Source organism: Lontra canadensis, unplaced genomic scaffold, assembly GCF_010015895.1.
Source record: "Lontra canadensis isolate GAN:19392208 unplaced genomic scaffold, GSC_riverotter_1.0 scaffold2, whole genome shotgun sequence".
NCBI lineage: Eukaryota > Metazoa > Chordata > Mammalia > Carnivora > Mustelidae > Lontra > Lontra canadensis.
In genome coordinates, this window is record NW_022630996.1 from 67,186,386 (window position 1) to 67,213,473 (window position 27,088).

At 38.2% G+C, this 27,088-nt stretch overlaps 2 protein-coding genes across 13 annotated transcripts in view; one reads left to right on the top strand and one right to left on the bottom strand.

Annotated features, from left to right (window-relative positions):
- Nucleotides 1-27,088, bottom strand: part of ADAM22 (ADAM metallopeptidase domain 22) — a 217,999-nt gene that overhangs the window by 106,974 nt on the left and 83,937 nt on the right. Inside the window, exons 1-3 of one of the 12 annotated variants that reach the window (XM_032875884.1) lie at nucleotides 20,232-20,236; nucleotides 6,522-6,531; nucleotides 494-501 (exon numbers count right to left, since the gene is read on the bottom strand). The exons of the other annotated variants lie outside the window; for them this stretch is intronic. The gene's annotated coding sequence lies outside the window, so the exon portion shown is untranslated. Of the gene's footprint in view, nucleotides 1-493; nucleotides 502-6,521; nucleotides 6,532-20,231; nucleotides 20,237-27,088 lie in introns of those variants that run through there. 12 annotated transcript variants of the gene reach the window in all.
- LOC116878414 (40S ribosomal protein SA-like) lies at nucleotides 24,580-25,610 on the top strand. Its single transcript, XM_032875896.1, has one exon. It carries the CDS (start codon nucleotides 24,650-24,652, stop codon nucleotides 25,511-25,513), a length of 864 nt encoding a protein of 287 aa, XP_032731787.1. The 5' UTR covers nucleotides 24,580-24,649; the 3' UTR covers nucleotides 25,514-25,610.

Genomic DNA, 27,088 nt, shown 5'->3' on the forward strand with positions numbered 1-27,088 from the left:
ACTACCATCTACTTAGAACCTAAGCAAATTTTTCTGAAGCCTCCTAAGGCAGAGATAATAAAAATTACCTTAAGTTCTTTTTCTTAGATTGTCATTGTTTATTGTTAAGTAGGGATCTACTTAAATAATTTTAAGTGTAGAAAAATGGTGGATGATCTCCTTAACGTTGAGAATTTTTATTTTACTGTAAACTGATAGGGCAGAATTTACTCCATGTTACCTAATGGCTTACTCAAAAGTGATGTGTGAACGCTAACTTGTGAATTTTCAAAGATGAAAGTGAAAATTATTTTCCATCAAATTCTAAAGGCCACTTGTTTTACGAAGAAAGTAAGGAGATGTTTTTGAAATTAGAAATGTATTCTGAGGCCTTTTTTTCATTCCCATGCCGTAATAAGCCTGGAGTAAGCAAAACAAACACAATGTAAACATTCTCAGCCATAATAATGGTTACTCTTTGTCTAGCAGACAACTGTCATGAATCAGAGGCAGCTGGTTTAGTACAAAGATGCTGGAGTTTAAAAACAAAACTGATATTTTGATTTCCCATCTAAACTCTACCATTTAGTTGCTGTGTGATCTTGGTCAAGTTATTTAATCTCTATGACATAATTTTCCCATGTCTAAAATGGAGATAATATGAAGTTTGTAGGTATTAAACAGGAACGTGGATGAAATCCCTCCCATATCCTGATTTCAATCACCCCACCCCCATTCACCATCTCCTATCCATCTTTCCCTAAAACTGTGACTTTAACTATCTAAAATCTTTTAAACCATGAACGCTACCTACCACTTTTTCATTGTTCTTCCCTCCCTCTTGTCCCCCTAACCAAGCTTATCGTCCATGCCCTGTCAGGACAATCACTCCCTTGCATACACTCTAAACTTCACTACTCCTCTCACTCTGTGATCTCCCGTGTTCACCTGGCCAAACCACAACATTGAGAAGAGTTAACTCTTCTCATTATCGGTCTGTCCTCAAAAAGCAGAACATCCTGAATGGTGACATGATGAACTTATAACCACAATTATCAAGTGGTCCCCCTTAGCACAACACTGTCCATAAATCCACTAAATTTTCCTAGTCAATTTACTCTAAGACCTTTCCAAGCTTTTCTCCCCCAAAGTATTCCTTCACCACCACTGATGTTGATGACCTCTATTCTGTATTCACTAAGAAAATGGAAACAGAAAAAGACTACTTCATCTTCCCAACTGACACATCAAACTTCACCTCTGTTTCTGAACCAGTCTCTACAAGGATGTGTAAGAAGTGTATCAAACTCAGCATGGCTAGTGCATAACTCTCTCAGCCAATCCCAACATTAATTTCTACCTTCAAAACAGTAATACAGGGGCACCTGGGTGGCTCAGTGAGTTTAAGCCTCTGCCTTCAGCTTGGGTCATGATCCCAGGATCCTGGGATAGAGCCCCACCTCAGGCTCTGTGCTCAGCAGGGAGCCTGCTTCCCCCTCTGTCTCTCTGCCTGCCTCTCTGCCTACTTGTGATCTGTCAAATAAATAAATAAAATCTTTAAAAAACAAAAAAACAAAACAGTAATACATTCACAGTAAAGAATATGGGGGCACCTTCATCAAGTGATCAGTAACATGATCCATAACGGAAGAAACCAAAATCTTGTGCTCCCGAAGCAACGCACTGAGAAGGACACATCATTTACAGTATCCCCACTAAAAACACCAAAGGAAGAAACAAATGAAGAAACCTGAAACAGCACTAGATTTTCAAAAAATCGCCTCACAGTAAAGATCTAACTGAAGGTACTGCCAGTGAAATGTGACCTTGAGGTCAAGAGAAAAATCAAAGGATGTCTGTAAGACCGTTTGTGAAGACCTCAGAAAGACTTAACGTTGTTTTGCCTGGACTGTATCATCTATATAAAAGAGTTTCTAAGATTCTCAAAGGCCTGCCTACCAGATCCTCAGCTACACAAAAGAGTTTCTAAGAATATTAAAGGCACTGTCCCATAGCATCTTACTTCAAAGTCCAAAGTAAGGAGAGGCCTATCCCAAAAAGATATGTGGCTGTGGTTTTGTCCAATGGGGTAAATCCCAATGATTCTCACAGAACCACCAATGGAACAGTCACCAGCCTGAGTCAAAATGGACAGTCAACTCAAATTTTTTAGTCAGGAAGCAGACCTAAAAAGATACTTAGATTAAGGCCTAGGCCCATTTCTTATGGAAAAGAAATGGTGACTAGAAGAGTACAGCCTCGAACCACAGGCAATGACTCCCAGGAAACAGAAAAGAGCCTTAACCTACAGATTCCCAAAACAGAAGCTGGTGACATACACCTGCTGAGTATCAGAATTTCAATGGATTGGTGAAAGCTAGGTTCCTATTTTCTCCCTTTTTAAAACAAGAGTATCTATTGCACTCATCCTGTCTTGACCACCCCTTTGTAACTTGAGTGTGTGTGGAACATCTAACTTGTCTTTTCAGGTCAAGAGTCTGTACTTGAGTCATGTCACCTAAGAATCAGATTGAACACCAGGACCTGATTCAGATGACGAGAACCTGAACCCTGAGTTTGAGCCTGACACTATAATGGAATGAGGTTTTTCAGGAGTGTTTGGAGGAATTTACTACATTTGCATTTGTGAGAAATATAAATACTTCGTGGTCCAAGGATGGGCTGTGGTTAATTAAAGATGGCTACAAATTATTTGTCACTCCTCTTACAGCCAAGTGGAGACCATTTCTCTTCCCCTTGAATCTGAGCCGGCCCTGTAGCAAATATAGTGAGGCAGAAGTGATACAGTGTAACATCTGAGATTCCCAGCTTCTACTTTCACACATGTACAATTCTGCATCTTTGAATCTCTGAATCCAACCATCACGCTCTGAGGAAACCTAAGAAAGCACATAATAAGATGCCTGTAAAGAAGCACCAAGAGTCCCTAGCTGACAGCCCCAGCTAACTTCCTAGCCAATGTTGGCACCAATTTCCAACCATGTGATTGAGGCCATTCTGGATCTTCCAGACTTAACAGTGCCCCAGCTACTACTACAGGAAGCAGAACTTCCCAGTCAACCTACAGGACTGCACAAAATAATACACTAAGGCAACAGTCTGGTCATGACTGCATATTCTAACCATTCGGTAATTGTTAATTGTGCACAAAACTAGCATCATGTTTTCCTTGGAGCAGGCTCCAAATGAGCCCAATATAACTTACTGTGGATAATATAAATACAAAAGAATCATAAAAATTTCAAATATGAGTATAATCCATCCAGTAAAATAGGGAAAACCTCCATCAAGTCACGATGGAAAATTAGAGATTTTGTTTCATTTCAAAGCTCTTCAGAACAGAATTAGGAAAATAGAAAATTTAAGAATTCAAATGTCGGGGTGCCTGGGTGGCTCAGTGGGTTGAGCCTCTACCTTCGGCTCAGGTCATGATCCCAGGGTCCTGGGATCGAGCCACGCATGGGGCTCTCTGCTCAGCAGGGAGCCTGCTTCGCTTCCTCTCTCTCTCTGCCTGCCTCTCTGCCTACTTGTGATCTCTGTCTGTCAAATAAATAAATAAAATCTTAAAAAAAAAAGAATTCAAATGTCATTATCTTATATAAGAGGTATAAGAAATTAAAAGCTTAGGGGGAAAAAAAAAAGGAAGAATGTTCTTCCATTTCTCTCCACTTTATGCATCCCTCCTCCCATTTCATCTTCTCTTTTGTTTTCTTATTCATGTAGCCAAGAATTAACCTTCCAGATCCTTTTTGAAAACAAATGTCTTTGCTGAGAATCCTCACTATAGAGAATGGATAAATGTCCTGGGCCTTCATACCAGTGAGAATTAATCATCCTTTCTTCAGCCCCAGTTTGTGCCAAAACTGTTGTCTATATCCTCAGCATGTAATAACTAGTATTTAAAATTCTTATTTTGTTTAAACTAAATTAAAGGGAAATAATAAAAATAAAAGCTTACTTAAGATCTGCCTTTTGGATGAAAGATTCATTTCGCTCCTTTCCAAATTATAAATATGAAAATTCCTTTTTGCTTATGCACATACAAGGGATTTTCTATCTACCCTGTGCCTAAGCATGAAGCTATTTTAGTTATGCTCTACCGAGGATGTCATAATCCAATGAAAATTTTCAAGGAGCTTTCAGCGTGTATGTCAGGACTAAGGCATTTAGACCAAATGTGATTGGATGGCAGTTGAGTTGGGGACTATTATTAATAATTCCTCTTTTTATAGACTCCTTATTCCTACTAAGGCAAAAGTTTCCAAGCAAAGCCTGGCTTTGCCCCAGAATCACAGAATTTTTGTTTTAAATGCCTGGGAACCACCCCCAACCCACCTACCAAGTCAAAGTCTCCTAGGTATCTCCTGACATACAAAAAATGTTACCAGGGCATAGAAGTACAATCAAATTAAGCTACAAATATTCCAGTAATGTTCTATTAATATAACAGTGTGTTGGTATATTCTGATTATTGTGACTCATTACCTCACTGAAAGTCAAAGATACTAGAAAACACACTGCAGCAGAACAATAAAAAGGAGTCCCCGGTGAATCTTACGGCACATTATTCACAGAGGGAGACATGTTCCTCTCCATGAAAGTCAAATCAAAGACTCATTTTTTATAATAAGGAAACCGACAGACTTACTCCAAAATTTACTCAGATTTCCTATGAGCATCCTAGCAATGAAAAGTTTTGGTATTTTTTTTTTAAAGATTTTATTTACTTATTCGACAGACAGAGATCACAAGTAGTCAGAGAGGCAGGCGGAGAGAGAGGAGGAAGCAGGCTCCCTGCTGAGCAGACAGCCCAATGCGGGGCTTGATCCCAGGACCCTGAGATCATGACCTGAGCCAAAGGCAGAGGCTTTAACCCACTGAGCCACCCAGGCACCCCAAGTTTTGGTATTTTTAAAAAGTTGTCGTTCTTAGATGTTATTCAAATCAAGTATATTAATTAAAGATTCCCATTTTTATATTAATTACTTGAAAATCATACTCAACAAGGTAGAACTTGCCTCAAATTCTCTATTACTATCTGCTTAATCAGCATTTTTACCATCTTTGTCTCTTTCCTCTCCACATCCATATGCTGGGAAAGACCACATTCCTCAGCCAAGATTCCACTGTCAGAAACAGAGCCCACTGCTAAAAGTGAGACTGTTCCCCACCCCGTCCTATGTGACTTCATAAGCTGGAGTCAAGTGGGAGTCCCAATTCTGCCTACTCCTAGCAAGACAGCATCTACCTACCATCAACCCACACAGCCTCATCATGGCAATATGCTCTCAAAATCATCAAGATAAACCTAATTAGGCCTAATACTCTAGTTCATGTGTGTTATCTCAGGTCTGTTAGGCTCCCAAATATTCAAGAATATTTATCATATAAAAACCTATCCAAAATAACAGTAGCATTCCTTTCTAGCAATAACAGCTATTAAATATTTGTTTCCAAAATCTATTTCTTGGGGCACCAGATCTCTAATCCCCACATGGCTCTGTCCCCGCATCCTACCACTCCCCACCTCCAGATGCCCTTTGATGATGCCCTCTAGAACTCACATATGGCTACTAGCAAAATCTCCAATCTCTTCCTTGAACACTTCCTTTACCATCTTCCTTGAGAATCGGTTCTCCATGGCAGGAATTGCTTCTCCTGTACCCACTTACATTGGGGGTGTACATCCTAACTAAGGGGACCCAGTGAAGAGATGGGAAGGTATCCTCCACGTTTCTCACTGCCATGTCATGCCATTCTCACACATACCACTAAAAAACACCCCGTTCTGTATCTCCTATCATCAGACTATCACCAAACCTTACGGCAACTTATTAATTCCTGTCACTTTCCCTCACTCCCCAAAGATTTTAGCTTCTAGTTCATGATCACAAACTTAAACACTACTGTTGCAATTGTTGGCGATTTTATATTTACCTAGGTGACCCTTATAATTCAGCTTCTCAGCTCCTTGACCTCATCTCTCTAATGATCTTCTCCATTCTTTTACCTACCATATTCTCAATTCCAAGCCTCTCACCCTCTGCCTGCTCTAGTTTTCTCTTTCAATACCCATTTTAATTCTCTGACCCCCAATGAGACCCATAATCCACTGAATTTACTACCATTTCACTGTCCTTCACCTCCATCATGTCTCATGTCTTTCCTTGCTCAGCCTCAATTCAATCTTAATATTCACTACTTTGTAAATTTCCCTACATGTGATTCTCCCTTGGCCAAACCAATGCTGGTTAAAACAAGCTCTAGAGGCACCAGGCCTACTCAGTGCAACTGGTGCCTCTATCATCTTGCTGACTGTGTTCATGTTACAGTGATGAACACTAACTTCAGTGGGTCCCCTAAAACACTCTGGCAATCATATTTTATTTCCCTAGGGCATCTACTCTCCCAACTATGCCACAATACCTTTTCATACCTTCTGTCTTTCTCTTTCAAACCTTCAAAATCTATTTTGAGAAGATGGCTTTGCTGCTTATCAAAAGATAAGTTCCAAAGAGTCCCACCACATCTCTGCACCTACTACCATCTTGCACTCATATGATCAGCCTTCCCTCCTGTTCTAGGGATTAGCTGTCCATGTAATTATCCCAGGTCAATCCCCCTATTCATTCACCATAATCCACTCCTTCTTGCCTACCCAGGGACAAGGCACCAGATATTACTCCCTCCTGCGTCACCAAATTCTCCTTCTTTACTAGATCTTTTCCATCACTGTATAAACTTTGTTATTTCTCCCATTTACAAAAACAAATAAAAGAATTCTCAACATCATTTCCCTGCCCAACTGTTGCTACATTTCTGTCGATTAAGCAAAACCACTTAAGAGAATTACCCATAGTCAGTATCTTCCTTTCTTACCTCTTACCTCTTGAACCCATCTAATCAGATTTTCACCACAGCATGTCACCAAAACTGCTCTTACCAAAGTCACTCACTACCTACCTCCATCTTGTTAAATCGAAAGGTTGATTCAGTCTTCATCTTACCTGACCTATAAGCAGCATTTGACACAGCTGATCAACCCTCTTCTTTGGAAATATTTCCTTAGATTTTTCCTACCAGGCACCACACTTTTCTGGTTTTTCTCCTACTTCTCTTGCCACTTCTTCTCAAGCTCCTTCTCTAGTTTCTTCCTATTTCCCCAATCTTTAAATAATGTCGTGGATCCAGGGCTCAGTCCTTGTTCCTTTTTTCTTTTTATACTCACTCCCTTGGTGAATTTATCTAATGACTTCTGTTAAATAACAAGTATATGTTGATGACCCTCAGATTTATGTCTCCAGTTAAGAATTCTCTAGGGGCACCTGGGTGGCTCAGTGGATTAAAGCCTCTGCCTTCTGCTCGGGTCATGATCCCAGGGTCCTGGGATCAAGCCCCGCATGGGGCTCCCACCTCAGCGGGGAGCCTGCTTCCCCCTCTCTCTCTGCCTGCCTCTCTGCCTACTTGCGATTTCTGTCTGTCAAATAAATAAATAAAATCTTAAAAAAAAAAAAATTCTCCTCCAAACTTCAGAATTGTATTTCTAACCACATAGTCAACATCTCTTCCTTATCAAATAAGCATATCACACTTAACGATATCCAAATTTGAGTTCCTGATCTTGCTTGACAAACGTTGATCTTCCTAGTCTTCCCATTTTCGTAATAGCTACTTCATCATTCTAGTTGGCCAAAAACCAAGGTGTGATCGCTGACTCATCAGTTTCTCTCATATCCCACAGCCAAGTGATTATGTCAACTCTGTCTTCAAAACATATCCAGAATATGATCACCTGCATTGCCACCACCCTGGTCTGAATCACCATGATATCTTGCCTAGATGACTGTAATGCTTAAGCTCTATCTGTCTGTCAGTATTTCCCTAATCATTTGTGTGAAGAATACTGCAATCCCTTCTTTAGAGAGAATACAGATTAATAGGCTTTATTATCCATTGGTAATGATGGTTCATTATTGCCCTCTTTTTTAAAATTGAAATATAATTAACATAGAGTGGTATATTAGCTTCAGGTTACAACATACAGATTGGAAACTTGATTCATTACTCAAAGTTCACCATAAGAAGTGTAGTCACCATCTGTCATTATACAACAGTGTTACAGTATTACTGACTATATTCCCTATGCTATACTTAACATTTCCATGGCTTATTTTATAATTGGAATTTTGTACTTCTTAATCCCCTTTACCTATTTCATCCATCCTCCTACCCATCTCTCCTCTGGCAACCACCAGTTTGTTCCCTGTTTTTAAGAGTTTGGGGTTTTGTTTGCTTGTTTTGTTTTTTATATTCCACATACAAGTTAAATTATGTATTATTATTTGTCTTTCATTCTCTGACTTATTTCACTTAATATAATACCCTCTAGGATCTATCCATGTTGTCATGAATGGCAAGATTTCTTTTTTTTATGGCTGAGTAATATTCCACTGTAAGTATGTGCTACTTCTTCTTTATCCATTCTATTGATGGATACTTAGGATGCTGACATATCTTTCTTTTTTTTAAGATTGATTGATTTTTTTTAAGATTTTATTTGAGAGGAGAGAGAGAACACAAGCAAGGGGCAGGAGCAAAGGGAGAGGGAGAAGCAGATTCCCCACTGAGCAGGGAGCCCAATGCGGGACTCAATCCCAGGACCCTGGGATCATGGCCTGAGCCAAAGGCAGACGCTCAACCAAATGACCCACCCAGGGCCCCCCATGGCTACTTCCACATCTTGAATCATCACCCTTTTCTGAGGAAGCAATCTTTCAAAATTTAAAGTCTTAAAATGCTGATATTCTTGGTACACAGAATCTAATGAAGGAAAATAACTATAAATACAAAAGGTATTTTGTGCCATTTAAAAAACAGTTACCACTTAAAAACCTAGTGTTCATAAGGCCACTAGGGAACCACTAGCACAAACACTGTGAATACAGAGTATTTTAAAAACTTTCAAGGAGGGCAGTTAGATAGTACATACAGAATGTATATCTTTTTGAACCTGCAATTCTGTTTCTAAAAATTTAACATAAGGAAATAATTTGTTACTGTCCACAGATGTTTAGCCATAAAGATTATCAATACAGTATCATCATGGAGAAACAGTAGAAAAGACAAGAGAAGTAATTAAATACATAGGGTACAAAAACTTACCACTGAACACTGCTAACACTAACATGTCACTGAAGATGATAAAAGATGTTCATAGTGTTCATATTTAAAGTTGCTCATAGCATATCTACTTAAGAAAAGCACCTAGGTGCTCAGTCAGCTGAGGCTCTGACTCCTGATTTCAGCTCAGGTCATGATCTCAGGGTAATGAGACCTAGCCCAGTTTCAGGCTCCCCACTCAGCATGGAGTCTGCTTGAGATTCTCTCTCCCTCTGCCTCTGCCCCTGCCCCAGCTTATGTACTCTCTCTTCTCCTTCTCTAAATAAATAATTAAAATAAAGTAAAAAAGAAAGAAAAGCTCCAAATCTTGCAAAAGATAGAAAAGTACGTATGTATGAAGAAAAAAGAAAAAAGTACACAATAAAATGGCAGCAGGGCAAGGTGCGTAGGTGGGCCAGTCAGCTAAGCATTCAACTTTGGATTTTGGCTCAGGTCATGATCTCATTGTCATGAGATCAATCCCCAAATCGGGCTCCATGATGGGTATGGAGCCTGCTTAGGAGTCTCTCTCTCCTGCTCCCTCTGCCTCCCCCAACCCCACCCTGACTCACAAATGTGCGCTCTCTCTCAAAAAATAAAAAGTAAAAAAATAAAACAAAATAAATAAATAAAAATAACAAAAAAATAAAATGGTAGCAGTGTTTACCTTGGGGTAAATAGATTATTGCTACATTAATTTTGCTTGTTTTACCTCCACATATCATTGAAGAGTACCATAATATACAATTATTACATTTAAGAAACTAAAGATAAGTTATATTTATAATTTCATAAAAATAAGGAAACTAAATTTGAAATGTATTTCTCAAAGCCAAATACCCCAAAGTTACTCACAAAACAACATAAACATACAAAAACAGATGACTGGTTGGACAAATTACTTTCTATCTAATGAGTAAAAAATAATGAAGTCTACAAAACTCTACAAAAGTCTACAAAAAGGTTTAAGAACTTATATAAATTGGAAAAATGCTTCTTAAGTTAAAAAAGAAAAGCAGTATAAGAAGTTATATAGAGACAACATAACAATTATATAGATAATGCATAGGGAAAAAAATAACTAACTGGAAGAAAATACACCTAAATGTTCAAAAAAGTTCACTTTTAAGTGGTGGAACTCAGGGTCATCGAAATTTTTCTTAGCTTATTAAACAGTTTCTTCTGAGTATTTATCACCTCATTTCTCAAAAAAATTATGCTCAGGGGCAGCTGGGTAGCTCAGTTGATTAGGCATCTGATCCTTGGTTTCAGCTCTGGTCATGATCTCATGAGTTGTGGGATCCAGCCCCAACTCAGGCTCTCCACTCAGCAGGGAGTCTGCTTGAAGATTCTCTCTCTCTCTCCCTCCCCCTACTCCTGTGCAGGCTCTCACTCTCTCTCAATAAGTATACAAATCTTTAAAAAAAAAAAAAAGAAGAAGAAGAAGTAAGCTCAAACTTATATTTCTCTATTTCTTTAAGTATTAATAGCAGTAATAAAAATAACAGTTAATAATTTGGGGCCCTTACTACTACTATTACTACTACTACTACTGACCAGGAGCTTCACATGCATTGATTTACTCTTTATAACAATTTTGTTAAGTAGGTATTATTAGTATCTCCATACGAATGAGGAAACTGAGGCACCCACAGGTAAGTAACTTAGTCAAGGGTACACAAAGGTAGTAATAAGTGATAGAGCCAGGATTCAAACTCAGATGGCCTGACTCCCGCGCTCAGGACCTTGACCAACTAAACCCGACCAAACATGTACTTTCCCTTCTCCCACCATTTTCTTCTCTCCTTAATGAGTTTTCTATACATGCTACTAAGTTAGCCCTGAACTTCCCCCACAGAACTGTAAAGCCTTCAATATGGTCAAACACATCAGGTAATCTATCATTAATTTCACTTTTTCCTTTGCTGTGTCCTTCTTGTGGCCTTCTGTCCTCCTGCTCCTTTCTGGACTGATTATACAATTATATCCTAGGTCTGTGGCCCAGATGTAGTCCTGGACTTCCTCTTCACCACAATTCTGAGAACTCCCTGTGATTCTCTCCTTACTGTAAACCTGTTTCCTATTTCTCACATCTTCATCTTTCCTAATGTTCTCTCATTTATTGTGTTGGGACTTGTTCTCCCGTACCTTCCAAAAAAAATGCATCATATGATGTTCATTTATCTTAGACCTTGCCTGTACATTTTTTGAGAACTTGCCTTTGATGGTTTGAATTTGCAAGTACAGAAATCCTTCAGAATTTATACAGTGCTGCTCTACTTTCCCTAGTGCCTAGCATTGCTAATGAAAAATCTGATGTTATTCTGATTCTGATCCTTCCAATGTGACCTGATTCTTCTCTTGAGAAGTTTTTTGGACCTTGTCTTCTATTTCTATTCTAAAACTACAAAATTTTGTCTTTTTGTAGGTCTTTTTTCATTCACTGACCTGGGCACTCCATATTCCCTCCCTTTCCATCAAGAAATTCATGCTCTTCCATTATGAAGAATATTCTTTGCTAATTTCCATTCTTGTTTCTCTCTACTCTCTCATGGAATTCCTGTTACTCAACTGTTTCATCTCTTGGATTGATCCTCCTACTGTTTTTATCTTTTCTTTCCTAACTTCTACTTAACTTTGGTCTTATTTTCTCGAGGACATCCCCCCCCCCAAATTTTATCATTCAACCCTTCTATCCATTTTTATTGTTTCTCATACTTTTTCTACTTCCTTTTCTCTGGATTTTTTTTTTTTAAGATTTTATTTATTTATTTGACAGACGGAGATCACAAGTAGGCAGAGAGTCAGGCAGAGAGAGAGAGGGGGAAGCAGGCTCCCTGCTGAGCAGAGAGTCCGATGCGGGGCTCGATCCCAGGACCCTGAGATCATGACCTGAGCTGAAGGCAGAGGCTTCAACCCACTGAGCCACCCAGGCACCCCCTTTTCTCTGGATTTTTAATAGCATTTTCTTATTTCTTAGATGCAGTATTCATCTCTCTTAATATATTATTACTGGGTTGGGCTTTAAAAGATTTTCTTCTATTCCCTGCATATTTTTGTTTCAGCTGAATTCTTTTCATTTGTTTGTTCTGATCTATTTTTTTGTTGTTGTTGTTGTTAGGTGTTCTCCTCAAGTATCTGGCAATCCATATTATAAACTTCATGCTTTTCAAACCTGCTTTTTTCCTCGAATTATTGGAATTCCAATACCTAGTTTTGACAACATACGCCCATCTGACAACAGCTGAACCTTCAACAACACAGGTTTGAACTGCATGGGTCCACTAAATTTGTGGATTTTTTTTTTCAATACATGCAGTGCAATACTGTAATTATATTTTCTTTTCCTTATGATTTTCTTAACACTTTCTTTTCTCTAGCCAATTTTATTATAAGAATAAAGTATATAATATATGCAACATACAAAATGTGTGTTAATCAAGTGTTTATTTTCGCAGTAAAGCTTCCAACAGTGAGGTATTAGCAGTTAAGTGTTGGAGGAGTCAAAAGTTATAAGCTGATTTTTTACTGTGTGGGGGATCACATCCCTAATTCCCATGTTATTCAAAGATCAATGGGTTGGTGAAAAAAATTCTGTCAAGATAAAAAGAAACATTCCCTCTTCTAGAGTAGCAGGAAAGCAAATACTAATCTATGTTATACAACAGTTTTTGAAAACATTATTCCCAGTGATAGATTCTTATCCAGAATCCAGACATGAAGAAGCATTGTTTGTCCTAGGAAAGTAAATATAACCTCTCAAAAGTCTGTAATTCTATTTGGTTTCCTTACTTAATAAATGTTATTCTATTAATAATACTTAAACAGACTGTTTTTTTGTAAAGCATAAATAAGTGTTAAGACAAAAGAGTATTTTGTTGTTAGCACTTATACCTTCTCCTACATGTTAGAGATGTAAAATGAAGTAAAACTGTGACTGTCTGATTTCCCATTATAAAACAGTTTAAGAAATTAGTATCTTCTTAAGTTAATATAATCTACCTTTTCTCTAGGCACCACACCATAGCCCAGTTTCCTGAGAAGTCTATTGCTTCTGTTAACAGAGCCCTTCCCAGGTTGTGCTTCTTACTGAAATTGGGAGGCAGGTTTCCCCACACAGTTATGTCAGTTACCCCTTGTCAATTTTTGTGACATCTTCCAAATTTTTACTGATGTCATCTACTTTGAACATCTACTTTGTTCTTGTGAGTTTACTATGTCCTCACTGTCATTTTAACGGAGGAAAGATGCATGTGAGGTTCAATCTACCATATCTAACCAGAAATACGGAAGTCATTTAAAAATGTTTATTTTCCAATCGTGATCATATAATTTTTATGACAGAAAGTTATTAGATTAAACCTGAGCCAGGGAAATCTAAGGAATATGGGCATGAAATAGACACCCCAGAGTAGATAATTACATTTCACCATTTGTCTCAAAACTCTAGCAATACTTCCTTAACGGGTGCCCTTTCTGCTCTCACACATTCCATTCTGTTCCATTAGCTGTCATTTCCTCACCTATCGTTCAGTTCCCAGGGCCATTTCCAGCTTGTATCAGCCAACTTACAATGACTTTCTAGGAGCCAATGGTAATTGCACCAAGTCAAACTATCTTGTTTCCAGTAAAATGCCTTTGTTTCTTCACAATGCCAGAATGCTACAATTAATAATGAGTGGTTTTAAAAAATTATAACAGAACTAAATAGCCAGCTGAATTTTGTCACTTTGAAAACTGTCATCAGGAGATCATTTTCATCGATGCCGGTGACATGGCAAATGCTCAAAACTCTGTTAAAATTTTCCCTCCAGAAATTCCTTCAGAGACAACTTACGTGACACGTAAGAAAACCAGTCTCATTATTTCCTAACCATCTCTTCTAAATAATAAGTAGGCTCATTACTCATATTAGTGAAAAGATGATGGTGAAGGCTGTTGGCCATGTCCAAAACTCAAATACACCTTTAGTTACTGATGTTATGCCAGCACTAAAAAGGTTCCAAAAAAATGTGCTATAGACTTTGATAGAAATCCTCCTCAAAAGATCTAACATTACTTTGACCAGTAGAGCTGTTATTGTAATAAATGCAATGCCCTCCTACAGTGACAACTTTGAAGGGTACAAACTTTAAAAAGTTTGGTTAAAAAGAGCTTCATTACCTCATTATCACTACTCAAACTGGCTTAAGTGAGTAATACACAGAAAACTAATTAAGATCTTAATCCTGTGACCTGACCCTGAGTTAGTTTCTCTATTCCAAAAGCTAATAATCAAAACATAAAACTATAAACATAAAAGTTAAATAGTCTTTGCCTTCATAGTTTCTTAGATTTTACAAAATTAGCTCTAGGAAAACCTTTCAGGAGTAAATGTTCTTGTGGAAAATTACCGACATTTTTGCATCTGAAAATGTGCAAAAACAGACAAAAGGAAAAAAAAGAAAGCATCCTATATATTAGTGGTGAATATCTATACTCCAGACACAGAGGACTGATTATCTAAGGCCTCTGTGTGTGGTACCTCTTTCCATAATTATCTGATGAACCATTGTATTCCTCTCTATCTAAATTCAGCCACCGACCCAGGAAAAGGGAAAACTGTGTTTTCATTGCTGCTTTTCAGTCATAAATTTCAAATTATGTTTTTACAAAAGAGAAATCAATGCAAATTTAAGGCTTCATGTTCAGCCACTGAGAAATCAGCAGAGATCCTGAAACAAAATAGTCCCTATTATTACAAACATCTAGCTGAAAAGGACCCAGGATATATCTACATGACTTGATATTCCTCCTGATGCGGTTAAGGGCAGGCTGTCCCCAAATATGCCATGCTGGCATATTTTGAATTAAAGCTACTTAAGAAACAGCCAGTGCAAAAAGGTCACTCCGACCCCCCTCCACCTCCCTGAAAGTAGGAAATAAATCTTCCATGGGAAGGGTACCTCCACTGTACCAGAAGGTAAAGAGACATCTTCATTACCAGAGACAGAGAATTTAGGAATGAAAAGGCTCTATACACAAACCCTGTTACTTCTGGGCTAACTTACTGCTCCAAGCCCAAACTTCTTTGTTTTGTCAATTCTTCACAAGTTTGTTGTTTCTTTGTCTAGACGGTATAAAAACTGCCTGCTTTGCTCACTGCTCTGAGTCTCATATTTGTAAGAGTTCCTGTATGTACAAAATTAAAACTTGTTTTTTCCTGTTAATCTGCCTTGTGTCACTTTAATTATCAGACCAGCCAAAGAACCTACAAGGGAGGAAAGGAAATGATTTCCTCCCCTACATTCTCATGGATCTCTCCAGGTTTTGCTCTAATTTTAGGATTTGGTATCAAACGAATTAGGCATTCAGGGGGAAAGTTTTAATAAATTCTAAGCATTTCTCTTACCTATTAAACAAGAGGATGGAGAAGAAAGAATCTATGAATATTCTATGCAGATGTACCAAGAAGGGTAAGACTATCAGAGTTAACAGGGACTCTATAAATATTAAAAACATCAATGAAATGAAATGAAATTGAAGTGGGAACTAGGGATTGTACAGGACTAAAGGAATATTTCCCCAAATACTGTAAGTTATATACAGTTGTTCTCATGTGCAAATTTGGGGGCTGTGAGGATTGAAACCAGGGCTGGGAAAGCCTAAAACGACTGGCAGTCCAACCAGCAAGTAAAACACTTGTCATGATCATGGCTGGAGGTTAGAGACTAAGAAGACCGGGTCATTACAGTTCAAGAAGACAGAACCAAAGGATGTGGGGGAAGAACACAGAATATCTAAAAAAGGTATGTGCAAGAGACAATGCATATAACAAAACACAGTTAAACTTACGAAAAATGCAAGAGGGAGCCTCTTTCCCTACACTACACCTTGTTTTCACTTTAGAGGACTGGAACATTTAGAGGACTGGAATGGGATTCTTTCTCGGATTCCTACCCTTCTCCCTGTCTGAAGGAACGGGCTGACCTGGTCAGGAGCAATAACTGGCCCACGTTCCTGAAAGGGGTACAGCTAATCTTTTAAAAGTTTGTAAACACTGAGGACTGTCTCTCTTTTTCTCCCTGCTCCAGACCAATGGGAATATAGAGATTATGAGAAACTATATCTGCGCTACACACCCAATGTTCCTCTAAATACCAAAGTCTAGACTTTACGGAGGGAAATGGAGACAAGAAGCATAAATAGGATCATTTGGCCTTCTGATGAAGGCATGATGTTTTTCAACTGTCTTATCAGTAAAACAGTAATCCTTTGCTCTCCAAATTTCTGTCTGTCTCTCAGTGTTTCCAAACTTGGGCAGGTCATGGGAAACTTGTTCCAAGCAAGGTCCTGAAAATAAAGGAAGACTGAGTAATAAAAGAAATGTCAAGAAACAAAAGATATGTCTTTGATTGTTGTTGCATTTGAAGAAACAACAGCAAATTCCATTATAAAAACCCTACAAATCATGGATTAGAGGATTGGAGTACTGATTTGAACCCAGAGAAAGAGTCAGAAGTAAGTGAAAAAACAACTGGCTTTAATTTTTTTTTTTTTTTTTTTTTTAATTTTTCCTGGGGCGCCTGGGTGGCTCAGTGGATTAAAGCCTCTGCCTTCGGCTCAGGTCATGATCCCAGGGTTTTAGGATTGAGCCCTGCATCGGGCTCTCTGCTCAGGAGGGAGCCTGCTTCCCTTCCTCTCTGTCTGCCTGCCTCTCTGCCTGCTTGCGTTCTCTGTCAAATAAATAAAACCTTTTAAAAAAAGAAGTATTTAAAAATTTTTCCTTAAAAAACAGTGAATTGCCCAATTTTTTTTTTTTTTTTTTTTAAGTAGGCTCCACACCCAGCATGGAGCCCAATGCGGGGCTCAAACTCATGACCCTGAGCCAAGAGCAAGAGTCAGATGTTTAACCATTTAAGCCACCCAGAAGCCCCATGAATTGCCTAATTTTTAATTTAGAACATTAAAATTAAGAATGCTATTTCTCACTAATAAAGTGAAAATGTTGGAAGAAATGGTCACTAAGGTCTTATCCAAGTTAAACTTCTGACATTGATTTATTTGAATTCATTCAAAAACACATTTACTGAGCTTCAACTACATGTTAGCATAGGAAAGTGCTTTGGGCAAAGAGATGAAAATGGCGGAGCAGAGATCAGCTAAATGGAAGTATTTGCCAAGAACCACTAAGGACAATTCTAAGCACTGTAACAGTTGTATACAGGAGAAATGTGTTATGTTTACAGAGGAATTTCACACACACCAAGAAGAGGGCACCAAAATGGATCTAGAAAGTTCTAGGGAAAGAGAGCAAAACGGTAGTAATGGAGCAAGGATGTTTCTAAGAGAAATTTATGGTTGAGCTGAGTCTGAAAGGAAAAATAAGACTGGAGGAACAGAGTGGGCTATGGTGGAGCTGGGGTAAATTCCCAAAGGCTGAAGAAAGAGCACACTGAAAAGAAAAGCACGAGAGGACGTGACCCTCTCAGGGTACTCCAGGAAACTAAAAAACAGCCTGAGTGAAGCTGCTTGTGATGGATACTCCTGTGAGAAAATAGACACTCTCATGTTACTGTTACTGGTGAGATCACTGTAGATTCCCTTTGACTCAGCAATTTTATACCTAGAATTTACCCTACAGAAATAATCCCAAACATTCAAAAGAATATATTTACATGGCTTATGACAGTACCATCTGTAACAATAAATCTGTAATAATAAAAAACTAGAAACTAGAAACCTATGGCCCTCCACAGAGAACTATTTAAGAAATTACAATAGGGGGCACCTGGGTGGTTTAATTAGCTAAGCGATTTCAGCTCAGGTCATGCATGATCTCAGGGTCTTGAGATTGAGCCCCCTGTCGGGCTCTGCACTCAGTGAGGAGACTGCTTGGGATTCTCTCCCTCTCTCTCTATGCCCTTCTCCCTGCTCTCTCTCTCTCTCTTTCACACACACACACACTCTCTAAAATAAATAAATCATTTTTTTAAATTACAGTAAATCCATCGAATGGCAAACTATACAGCCCTTCAAAAGAATGAGGCAGCCCTGTCTACATATATATTTATATGGAAGCATCTCCAAACATGTTGCTAAGTGAGGAAAGAAAAGTCAGAAGGATGCATTTAATATGGCAACAACTATGTAGAAAATATGCAGTTATATATGTAGGCATATCTCGCTTTCATATGTTTCAGAGATACAGTGTTTTTTACAAATTGAAAGTTCGTGGCTACTCTGCATTGAGCAAGTCTATCCACTCCATTTTCCAGCATCATTTTCTAACTTTGTGTGTCTATGTCACATTTTGGTAATCCTTACAATATTTCTAACTTTTATTATCATTATTTTTATTTGTTATGGTGATCTGTGATCAGTGATTATGCCTCACTGAAAAACTCAGATGACTAGCATATTCTAGCAATAAAGTATTTTTTAGTAGATTTCATATATTTATTTGAGAGAGAAAGAGACCATAGAAGAGCAGCAGAGAAAGACAAAGAGAGAGAGAATCTCAAGCAGATCTCTACTGAGTGGGCTGTGGGACACAGAGCTCAATTCCACAATCCTGAGATCACGACCTGAGCCAAAATCAAGGGTCTGACACTTAACCAACTGAGCATCCAGGTGCCCCTAAAGTATTTTTTTAATTAAGTGATGTACCTTTTTAAATTTTTTTTTTTTTAGAATTTTTATTTTTTTTTAAGATTTTATTTATTCATTTGACAGACAGAGATCACAGGTAGGTAGAGACACAGGCAGAGAGAGGGGGGAATCAGGCTCCCTGCTGAGAAGGGAGCCTGATGTGGGGCTCGATCCCAGGACCCTGAGATCATGACCTGAGCTGAAGGCAGAGGCTTAACCCACTGAGCCACTCAGGCACCCCAATTTATGTAGCTTTTTTTTAAGGACATAAAATTACTGCACACTTGTGAGACCATGGTATAGTGTAAATATGGCTTTTATATGCACTAGGAATCCAAAAAATTAATCTGACTCACTTTATCGAGATCCTGACTTTATTGCAGTGGTCTGGAACCAAACCTGCAGTATTTCTGAGGTCTAGACCTATATGTGTGGATGTGTGTAAGTATATGCAGGTATACACAAGCTACCTTGGGAAGGACACACAATAAATGCAGTAATGAGTGCTGCAGAGATAGGGAACTGGCCAGCTGGAGAACGAGGATGTAAAGAAAACTTTCTTTTAAATTCTGCAGATGCCTGTATCATCTATTTAAAAATAAATACATGTTAATTAATAAAATAACAAGTATAAAATTGAAATCCAAGTATGACTTAAATTTTCTTAAAAATATAATCCCACATGTTCAAAAGAATATGTGTATATGATTTATCACAAAACTATTTGTATTAATGAAAAACTGGAGAGGGTGCCTACATAGCTCAGTCAGTTAAGTGTCTGCCTTTTTCTCAGGTCACGATCCCTGGGTCCTGTGACTGAGGCTCTCGTCGGACTCCCTGCTTGGAGGGGAGTCTGCCTCTCCCTCTACCTTGGCACCCTACTTGTGCTCTCACTCTCTTCCTCTCTCTCAAATTAATAAATAAAAATTTAAACATAAAAAAAAATCAACACAACTGGAAACAATCCAATGGCCCTCAATAAAAAAGAAGCTTCTATGTGAATGATGACAGCTGAGGAGTCTGAGGAGAGAAAGTGTTCGGTGAGGAGAGAGCTGAAAGAGCCAAGCCAAGTAAAGAGCAATAGAGTTTAAAGGAAGAGTTTAAGAGGGAGGAAGGAAATGGGAACATTAGCTTTTTTCCTCAGTTAACTACAAGGAAAAGAAATTACACATGAGTGCATAAAAACAGAGTAAACAAAGAAACTATCAGAGAGGGTCTCAATTGGTTTGGAAAAAACATGCAAAATCATCACAGTATGAAACTCATACTGAAATTTTAGGTATAGGGCTCAAGATTCTGAAACTGCAATACCGTATAATCTGATCAAATGGCAGCATTTAGGGGTTGTTTTGTGGCTGTTGTTTCTTTGTTTTGTTTTTTAGTAGCAAAAACCCAGGATCTTTGTCTTCTTCCTGGATAATCAGCTATCTTCCAATGCTCACAGAGTGAAGGAAGCAGTGAGGACACTTCACAGTGGGCAGTAAACAGCCCAAATGAATGATGAGTGAAACGAAACACATCAAAGTTGCAATAAATGATGTATTTGGAATAAGCTCAATGAAGAGAGAGTCTCAAGCAGTTTCACAGCTAGCAGGTTAAACCTAACCCAAACTAATAATCTGAATTTCAGGGGATATTTGCCAATCTCCTTTTGAAAGGCAACGGTAAAAATCTAAAAACTGAGCATCTGTATCAAAATAAAAAGAACATGACAACAACCTTACCCCATGACTCCCACCCAAATAAGTTGGTCTGATAAGTTCCTGTCGCTGGTCAATAGGAAATGATGTTGTAAGGCCAAATTCAAAGCCAAGATCCAGTCAATCTTGTTAACAAATAAAAAAAAGAAAACAGACTACTGGAGGTCTATCCATGTTCTTTTTATAGAAAAATCAGATAAGCAAAGGTTTTCTCCGGCTCTGACTTCAATGACCATATCAAACCATTTAATCATCATCTTTGCTCAATTCCTTTTTTGTTGTTATCTTATTATGATCTCTAGGACAGACTCTGGACATTTACCTTTTCTGTTTAATGCTTTATAATATCTTCAAATATTTAAATTATATTTACTAAATAAAAATCATTTGGAGACAAGAGATTTTTCAACAGAAACTCAAAATTAAAACTGTTCTATATCTGTACTTCATCTATTTTATTTCTGAGTTGATCTTTCCTTGCATTTTTTTGTAAAGTACACATTACTATGTCCTTTTCTGATAGTACTCCAAATTTCAAAGTTTCTATTATAAAAGTATTTTATATAAAATACTGTATTTCATCAGGTTAAAATAACATCTGCTGGCCAAAAATAAGTTATATAGCACTCATCAACTCCAACCTTAGATTTCTCAATTTATGATCAATGTCACAATAAACAAACACCACTCACCCCAAACAAGTATCCAAATGGCACATAGAAGACTATAAACAGGAAAGTTTTATTACAGATCTAATGAAATGTCAAACCCTGGACAAGTTTTTTGGTTCGTGGAGGTCAAATAATTTCAATTTGAGATGAGAAATAATTTAACTCCCTATTTCATAAAGTAAGAAAACCGAGTCTCAGAGAAGCTAAGGGGAATGTAGCTCATTAGTAGCCACTAATACTTTAGAGTCCTATACCCAGAACAACTGGCAGGCTTTTCGGAAAAATTAAACTAGAACCTTACTTCACACTAATACTTATATAAATTCTAAGTGTGTTAAATCATCAATTATTAGAAATAAAATGATAAAAGTAGGAGAAGAAAATTTAGGTGACTGTTTCCTCAATAAAGAGGACCTTTACAAAACCAAAACCAAAAGTGAAAACAAAATATTTAATAGCTTTGGTAACATAAAACTTTTCAACAGTCCCTTTGACAAATAACACTAAGTTCAGTTAACAGTAAGCGACACGTAGAGGGTTAAAGAGTGAAGGAAGAATCATCTGTAGAATATATAGGGTAGCCATAAATATGGAAACATAGATAACATTATTTGATCATTAATTATAATACCTATAAGTCATTTATTATATTTCTGTGGTGTTTCCAGACTTGATGATGACCCCATATATTAAATAGCTAATCAGCAAGAAAAACGCAAATATCCCAATAGAAAACAGAGTATGCAAAGAAGTAATTAATTAAAAATGCCCACAAATGGCCAATAAACATTTCATATTCAAACTTCCCAGAATCAAAGAATAAAGAAAATAATATTAAAATTAAAAACTTTTAACTTACCATAGGCAAGGATTTTTAAAGATTTTATGTGTTTATCTGACAGAGAAAGCAAGAGAGCACAAGCAGGGGGAACAGCAGAGGAAGAGGGAGAAACAGACTCCTCCCCACTGAGCAGGGAGCTCAACATAGGACTCAATTCTAGGACGCCGAGATCATGACCTGAGCTGAAAGCAGCCGTTTAACTGAATGAGCCACCCAGGTGCCCCTCAGGCAAGGATTTTAAAAGATTAACGAAGGTGGGGCACCTGGGTGGCTCAGTGGCTTAAGCCTCTGTCTTCGGCTCAGGTCATGATCTCAGGGTCCTGGGATCGAGCCCTTGGTAGGGCTCTCTGCTCAGCGGGGAGTCTATCCACCCCCCACCCTGCCTACTTGTGATCTCTGTCAAATAAATAAATAAATAAAATATAAAAAAAAATACAAACTCATATATTTTAATAAAATTAACAATTAAAATATTTAGTAGAATATTGTTTTCATTTGCAAATACATGCAGTTAATGATAAATAACATAAAAGCATTAAAAAAGAAAAAAGTTCAACTCATGTTTGCATGTTCAGTTCTTAGGAAGATGTGAGAATTTAAAAGGCATATGATCTGATGGAACTCGTGTCTTGTTTTGGAAACAAGAAAATAGAACAGAGCTCAATGCAGCATATGACTGAGAATCAGGATAAATGAACTGACAGTATGCACAGAGAATCCACAAAAAGAAGACTCTGTGAATGAGAATAATCAAGTCAGGCTCATGAAGGTTAAGACTTCACTCTTAGGAGACAGAATGTCAGCATGTTGGAGAGAGCCAGAGAAGGCATTCCTCAAATGAGAAGAATAACAAAAACAGAGTTGTAGCCAGGAAAAATTACAAGTGACTGCAGAACTAGCGAGAAGATCAGCCTGCCTAGGGCTGAGGGTTCACGTTGAGGGAATAATACCAAGAGCCAGCATTTGTGGAGGGTTCACTGTGTGCCAGACACTGTGCTAGGTACTTTAAATGCATTAGTAGCTCACTGAAGTACACAGCCCATCACTAAGGCCGGCATCAACATGATCCCGTTAGGCAGACTGGGAAAGAGAAGCCTAGAGAGGTCAACTGACAAGCCTGAAGTTACCCAACTGGTCAAAGTGGCAAGTTCCAGGTTCCCCAGCTGGTCAACGACAGCACCAGATTCATTCCCAGGTAGATCCTGAGTCCCTGCTCTGAACTACCACATCCCACTCTTACTAGAAAAGGGTAGAAGCAAACAAATAAATAAATAAATAGAAACTTTTTAAAAAAAGGGTAGAAGCAGACTGCTGAGGACTGTAATCTAACAACAATATGGCCAATGAACACAAAAGGACAATTCAAGACAAAAGCCCTACTAAAAATAACCAAACTATAGTAGGTAGAAAGGATTAGCAAGGAGATTCAGGATAAAAATGTCTCCATTACATGAATGTAGAATGAATGTCTCCAACTCAGGGTAGATTAGTGGACAATTCCACAAATATATCCATCTGTATACTAATATGAGAACATCTAACAGCAGGCAACATAGTAGTTTATGAGCATTCTAAAAAAGCCATCATCCTCATAATCACAGATGATATGTAAATGAAATATACATAATCCAAAAGGGAAGAATAACTTCTAAGTTAATTTTAAATCACTTTCTTCAAATAACTCACTAATTGCTTAATAAAACAAAGTTACAGACAACATCTGAAAGCTATAAAGGGCAAATAATACAACTAGAGTTTTGACAAACATTTAAAATACCTACTTTGAAAAAAAGGGAAAATACCTACTTTTTAATAGATTCCATATTGCTTAGCTTCCCTATTTTTTTTTTAAGATTTTATTTATTTATTTGACAGACAGAGATCACAAGGAGGCAGAGAGGCAGGCGGAGAGAGAGGGGGAAGCAGGCTCTCCACGGAGCAGAGAGCCCGATGTGGGGCTCGATCCCAGGACCCTGAGATCATGACCTGAGCCGAAGGCAGAGGCTTAACCCACTGAGCCACCCAGGAGCCCATCCCTATTTTAATTTCAAAAAGAATTACTTCAACACATGTTGATATGGTGGGTGGAAATTGTGGAGAGTTTTCCACGAGTATGCATACTATTTAAAAGTACAAGAGATCTCAGGAAAAATAATTTCATTCTTAGCATCAAAGATATTTCTTTTCATCTATTTAATATATGTGTATTATATAAATCAAATATACCATTCTTTCCATCACTATAGTATGGGTTATATTAAATCCAAAGAGAAGTAATTATTTTTTGATGTATTTGAGATCATGTAAATGCTCTTCTTTTTAGTATTTTTGCCTATACCATTATTCAGTTTTTTATTTATTCAAGTAGGAAATGAATGTAAATTTCTAAGTGTACTTTTTTAATAATACAGAATGCTATAAACTTTACCAGGAAGACAACATTCCTTATCCATATGTTCACATATCTGTGCTAATGTAGACATTTAATAAAATAATGAACTGAATCACTCATTACTTTTCCAATGAGTACTTCCCTGATATCTATGTTTCAGATAAGAAATGGCAATACCACTTTCCGCGCTACCCACGGAAGGGTCCATACGGCGTTGTTTCGCGTTCCCATCGTAACTTAACGGGAAACTTTCACAATGTCCGGAGCCCTTGATGTCCTGCAAATGAAGGAGGAGGATGTCCTCAAATTCCTTGCAGCGGGAACCCATTTAGGTGGCACCAACCTTGACTTCCAGATGGAACAGTACATCTACAAAAGGAAAAGTGATGGTATCTACATCACAAATCTGAAGAGAACCTGGGAGAAGCTTCTGCTAGCAGCCCGTGCCATTGTTGCCATTGAAAACCCAGCTGATGTCAGTGTCATATCGTCCAGGAATATTGGCCAGCGAGCTGTGCTGAAACTTGCTGCTGCAACTGGAGCCACTCCCACTGCCGGCCGCTTCACTCCTGGAACATTCACTAACCAGATCCAGGCAGCCTTCCGAGAGCCAAGACTTCTGGTGGTTACTGATCCCAGGGCTGACCACCAGCCTCTTACAGAGGCGTCTTATGTTAACCTGCCTACCATTGCTCTGTGTAACACAGACTCTCCTCTGCGCTATGTGGACATTGCCATCCCTTGCAACAACAAGGGAGCTCACTCAGTGGGTCTGATGTGGTGGATGCTGGCCAGGGAAGTTCTGCGCATGCGTGGCACCATTTCCCGTGAACACCCGTGGGAGGTCATGCCTGATCTCTACTTCTACAGAGATCCTGAAGAGATTGAAAAGGAAGAGCAGGCTGCTGCTGAAAAGGCTGTGACCAAGGAAGAATTCCAGGGTGAATGGACGGCTCCAGCTCCTGAGTTCACGGCTACTCAGCCTGAAGTTGCACACTGGTCTGAAGGCGTGCAGGTGCCCTCTGTGCCTGTTCAGCAGTCCCCTCTGAAGACTGGAGCGCCCAGCCGGCCACTGAAGACTGGTCTGCAGCCCCCACTGCTCAGGCCACTGAATGGGTAGGAACAAACACTAAGTGGTCTTAAGCTGCTCTTCCACAAAGGCAAACAAATTGGAAATAAGGTTGACGGAAAATAAACAGTTTGTAAAAAAAAAAAAAAAGAAAGAAAGAAAGAAAGAAAGAAATGGCAATACCATTTGAAACTAAAGATTGGAAGTATGCAATTAGCATGAAAACATTCATGAAAAGAAAAAAAGCCAGTGAGCTACTTGAAAAGTGACCAGTACTTAGAGAAGTGTGTTTTATTCACCTTTCTGCTACTGAGAGAAACAAGTTTCCCCTTCTACAGCTGTGGTATATGTATTCCTTTCCTTAGAAGGCTATGAATATTGTCAATATTAGATCTGGTATGGCCAGGAAGTAGGAAAAAACACTGATGGATGAACAAGATAACTGTGGCCTGAGACACATCAAATACCTTGAGATTAGGTTAGAAGCACATTTTAATGACACTCAAGAACAAGACATTATCTTGTGAACTATGTATCCAGGCGACCTTAATTGAGGCAAAAGGTCAACCAGACCAGTACAAGTTCAAGAAAGATTTGAACTGAAAGATGAGTACAAATACTGACTTAAGCCATGAATCTTTTTTTTTTCCCCCAAGACAACAGATTTGCTGAGTCAATGAGAGAAATGAGGACAGAATACATAGGTGGCCAGAGATAAGCGTATTAAATTTCCAATTTCACGTTAAACTCCTGCAGATCTAGCACAGTGCTAAAGAGTCTCCAGTAGAATCATCTCTGAATATATACATAAAAGACTATTCCACATAATCGTCTTGACAGCTATAAGCAGCTCCAAATTAAACAAAAAACAGTTAATCCTTCACGTGTCAGTATTTAATGTTATATCAAATAAATACCATAGCAACATAACTCAATGACTTGAAAATAAAACCGAAGTTTACTTCTTCCTTTTGTTTCCTATAAAATCCTCTGGCTAATATACCATATTTGCAGAAAAATCATGTAAAGTTTTGAATCCCAGCCTCTGTAAATAGAAGTAAGATTGAATATCTCTCCTTCCTACAGCCAACTGAATAAATAGGCAAAAATTGGGAACAGGCTCCAATTTATGCAAAATGAATGAAAAACAGTGGCTCCCCTAAATAGATACTTTACTTCTTAGACTAGGGAAATGGTTTAGGCACTAGAGCATATAATACAAAATAGATATGACTCAAAGAAAAGCTCTATCATCAATTTTAGCAACACAAGCAGAAAATAATTAACAACAAACTCTATATTTATGTAGAAACAGATGCTATTTATAAATATATTTTAGGAAACCAGAACAGAAACACTATTCTCTTTATTCAAATAAGAAATCTACATTTTGGGCGCCTGGGTGGCTCAGTGGGTTAAGCCGCTGCCTTCGGCTCAGGTCATGATCTCAGGGTTCTGGGATCGAGTCCCGCATGGGGCTCTCTGCGCAGCAGGGAGCCTGCTTCCCTCTCTCTCTCTCTCTCTCTGCCTGCCTGTCTACTTGTGATCTCTCTCTGTCAAATAAATAAATAAAATCTTTAAAAAAAAAAAAAAAGTTATGTGAAGCACTTTTCACTATACTTTGTA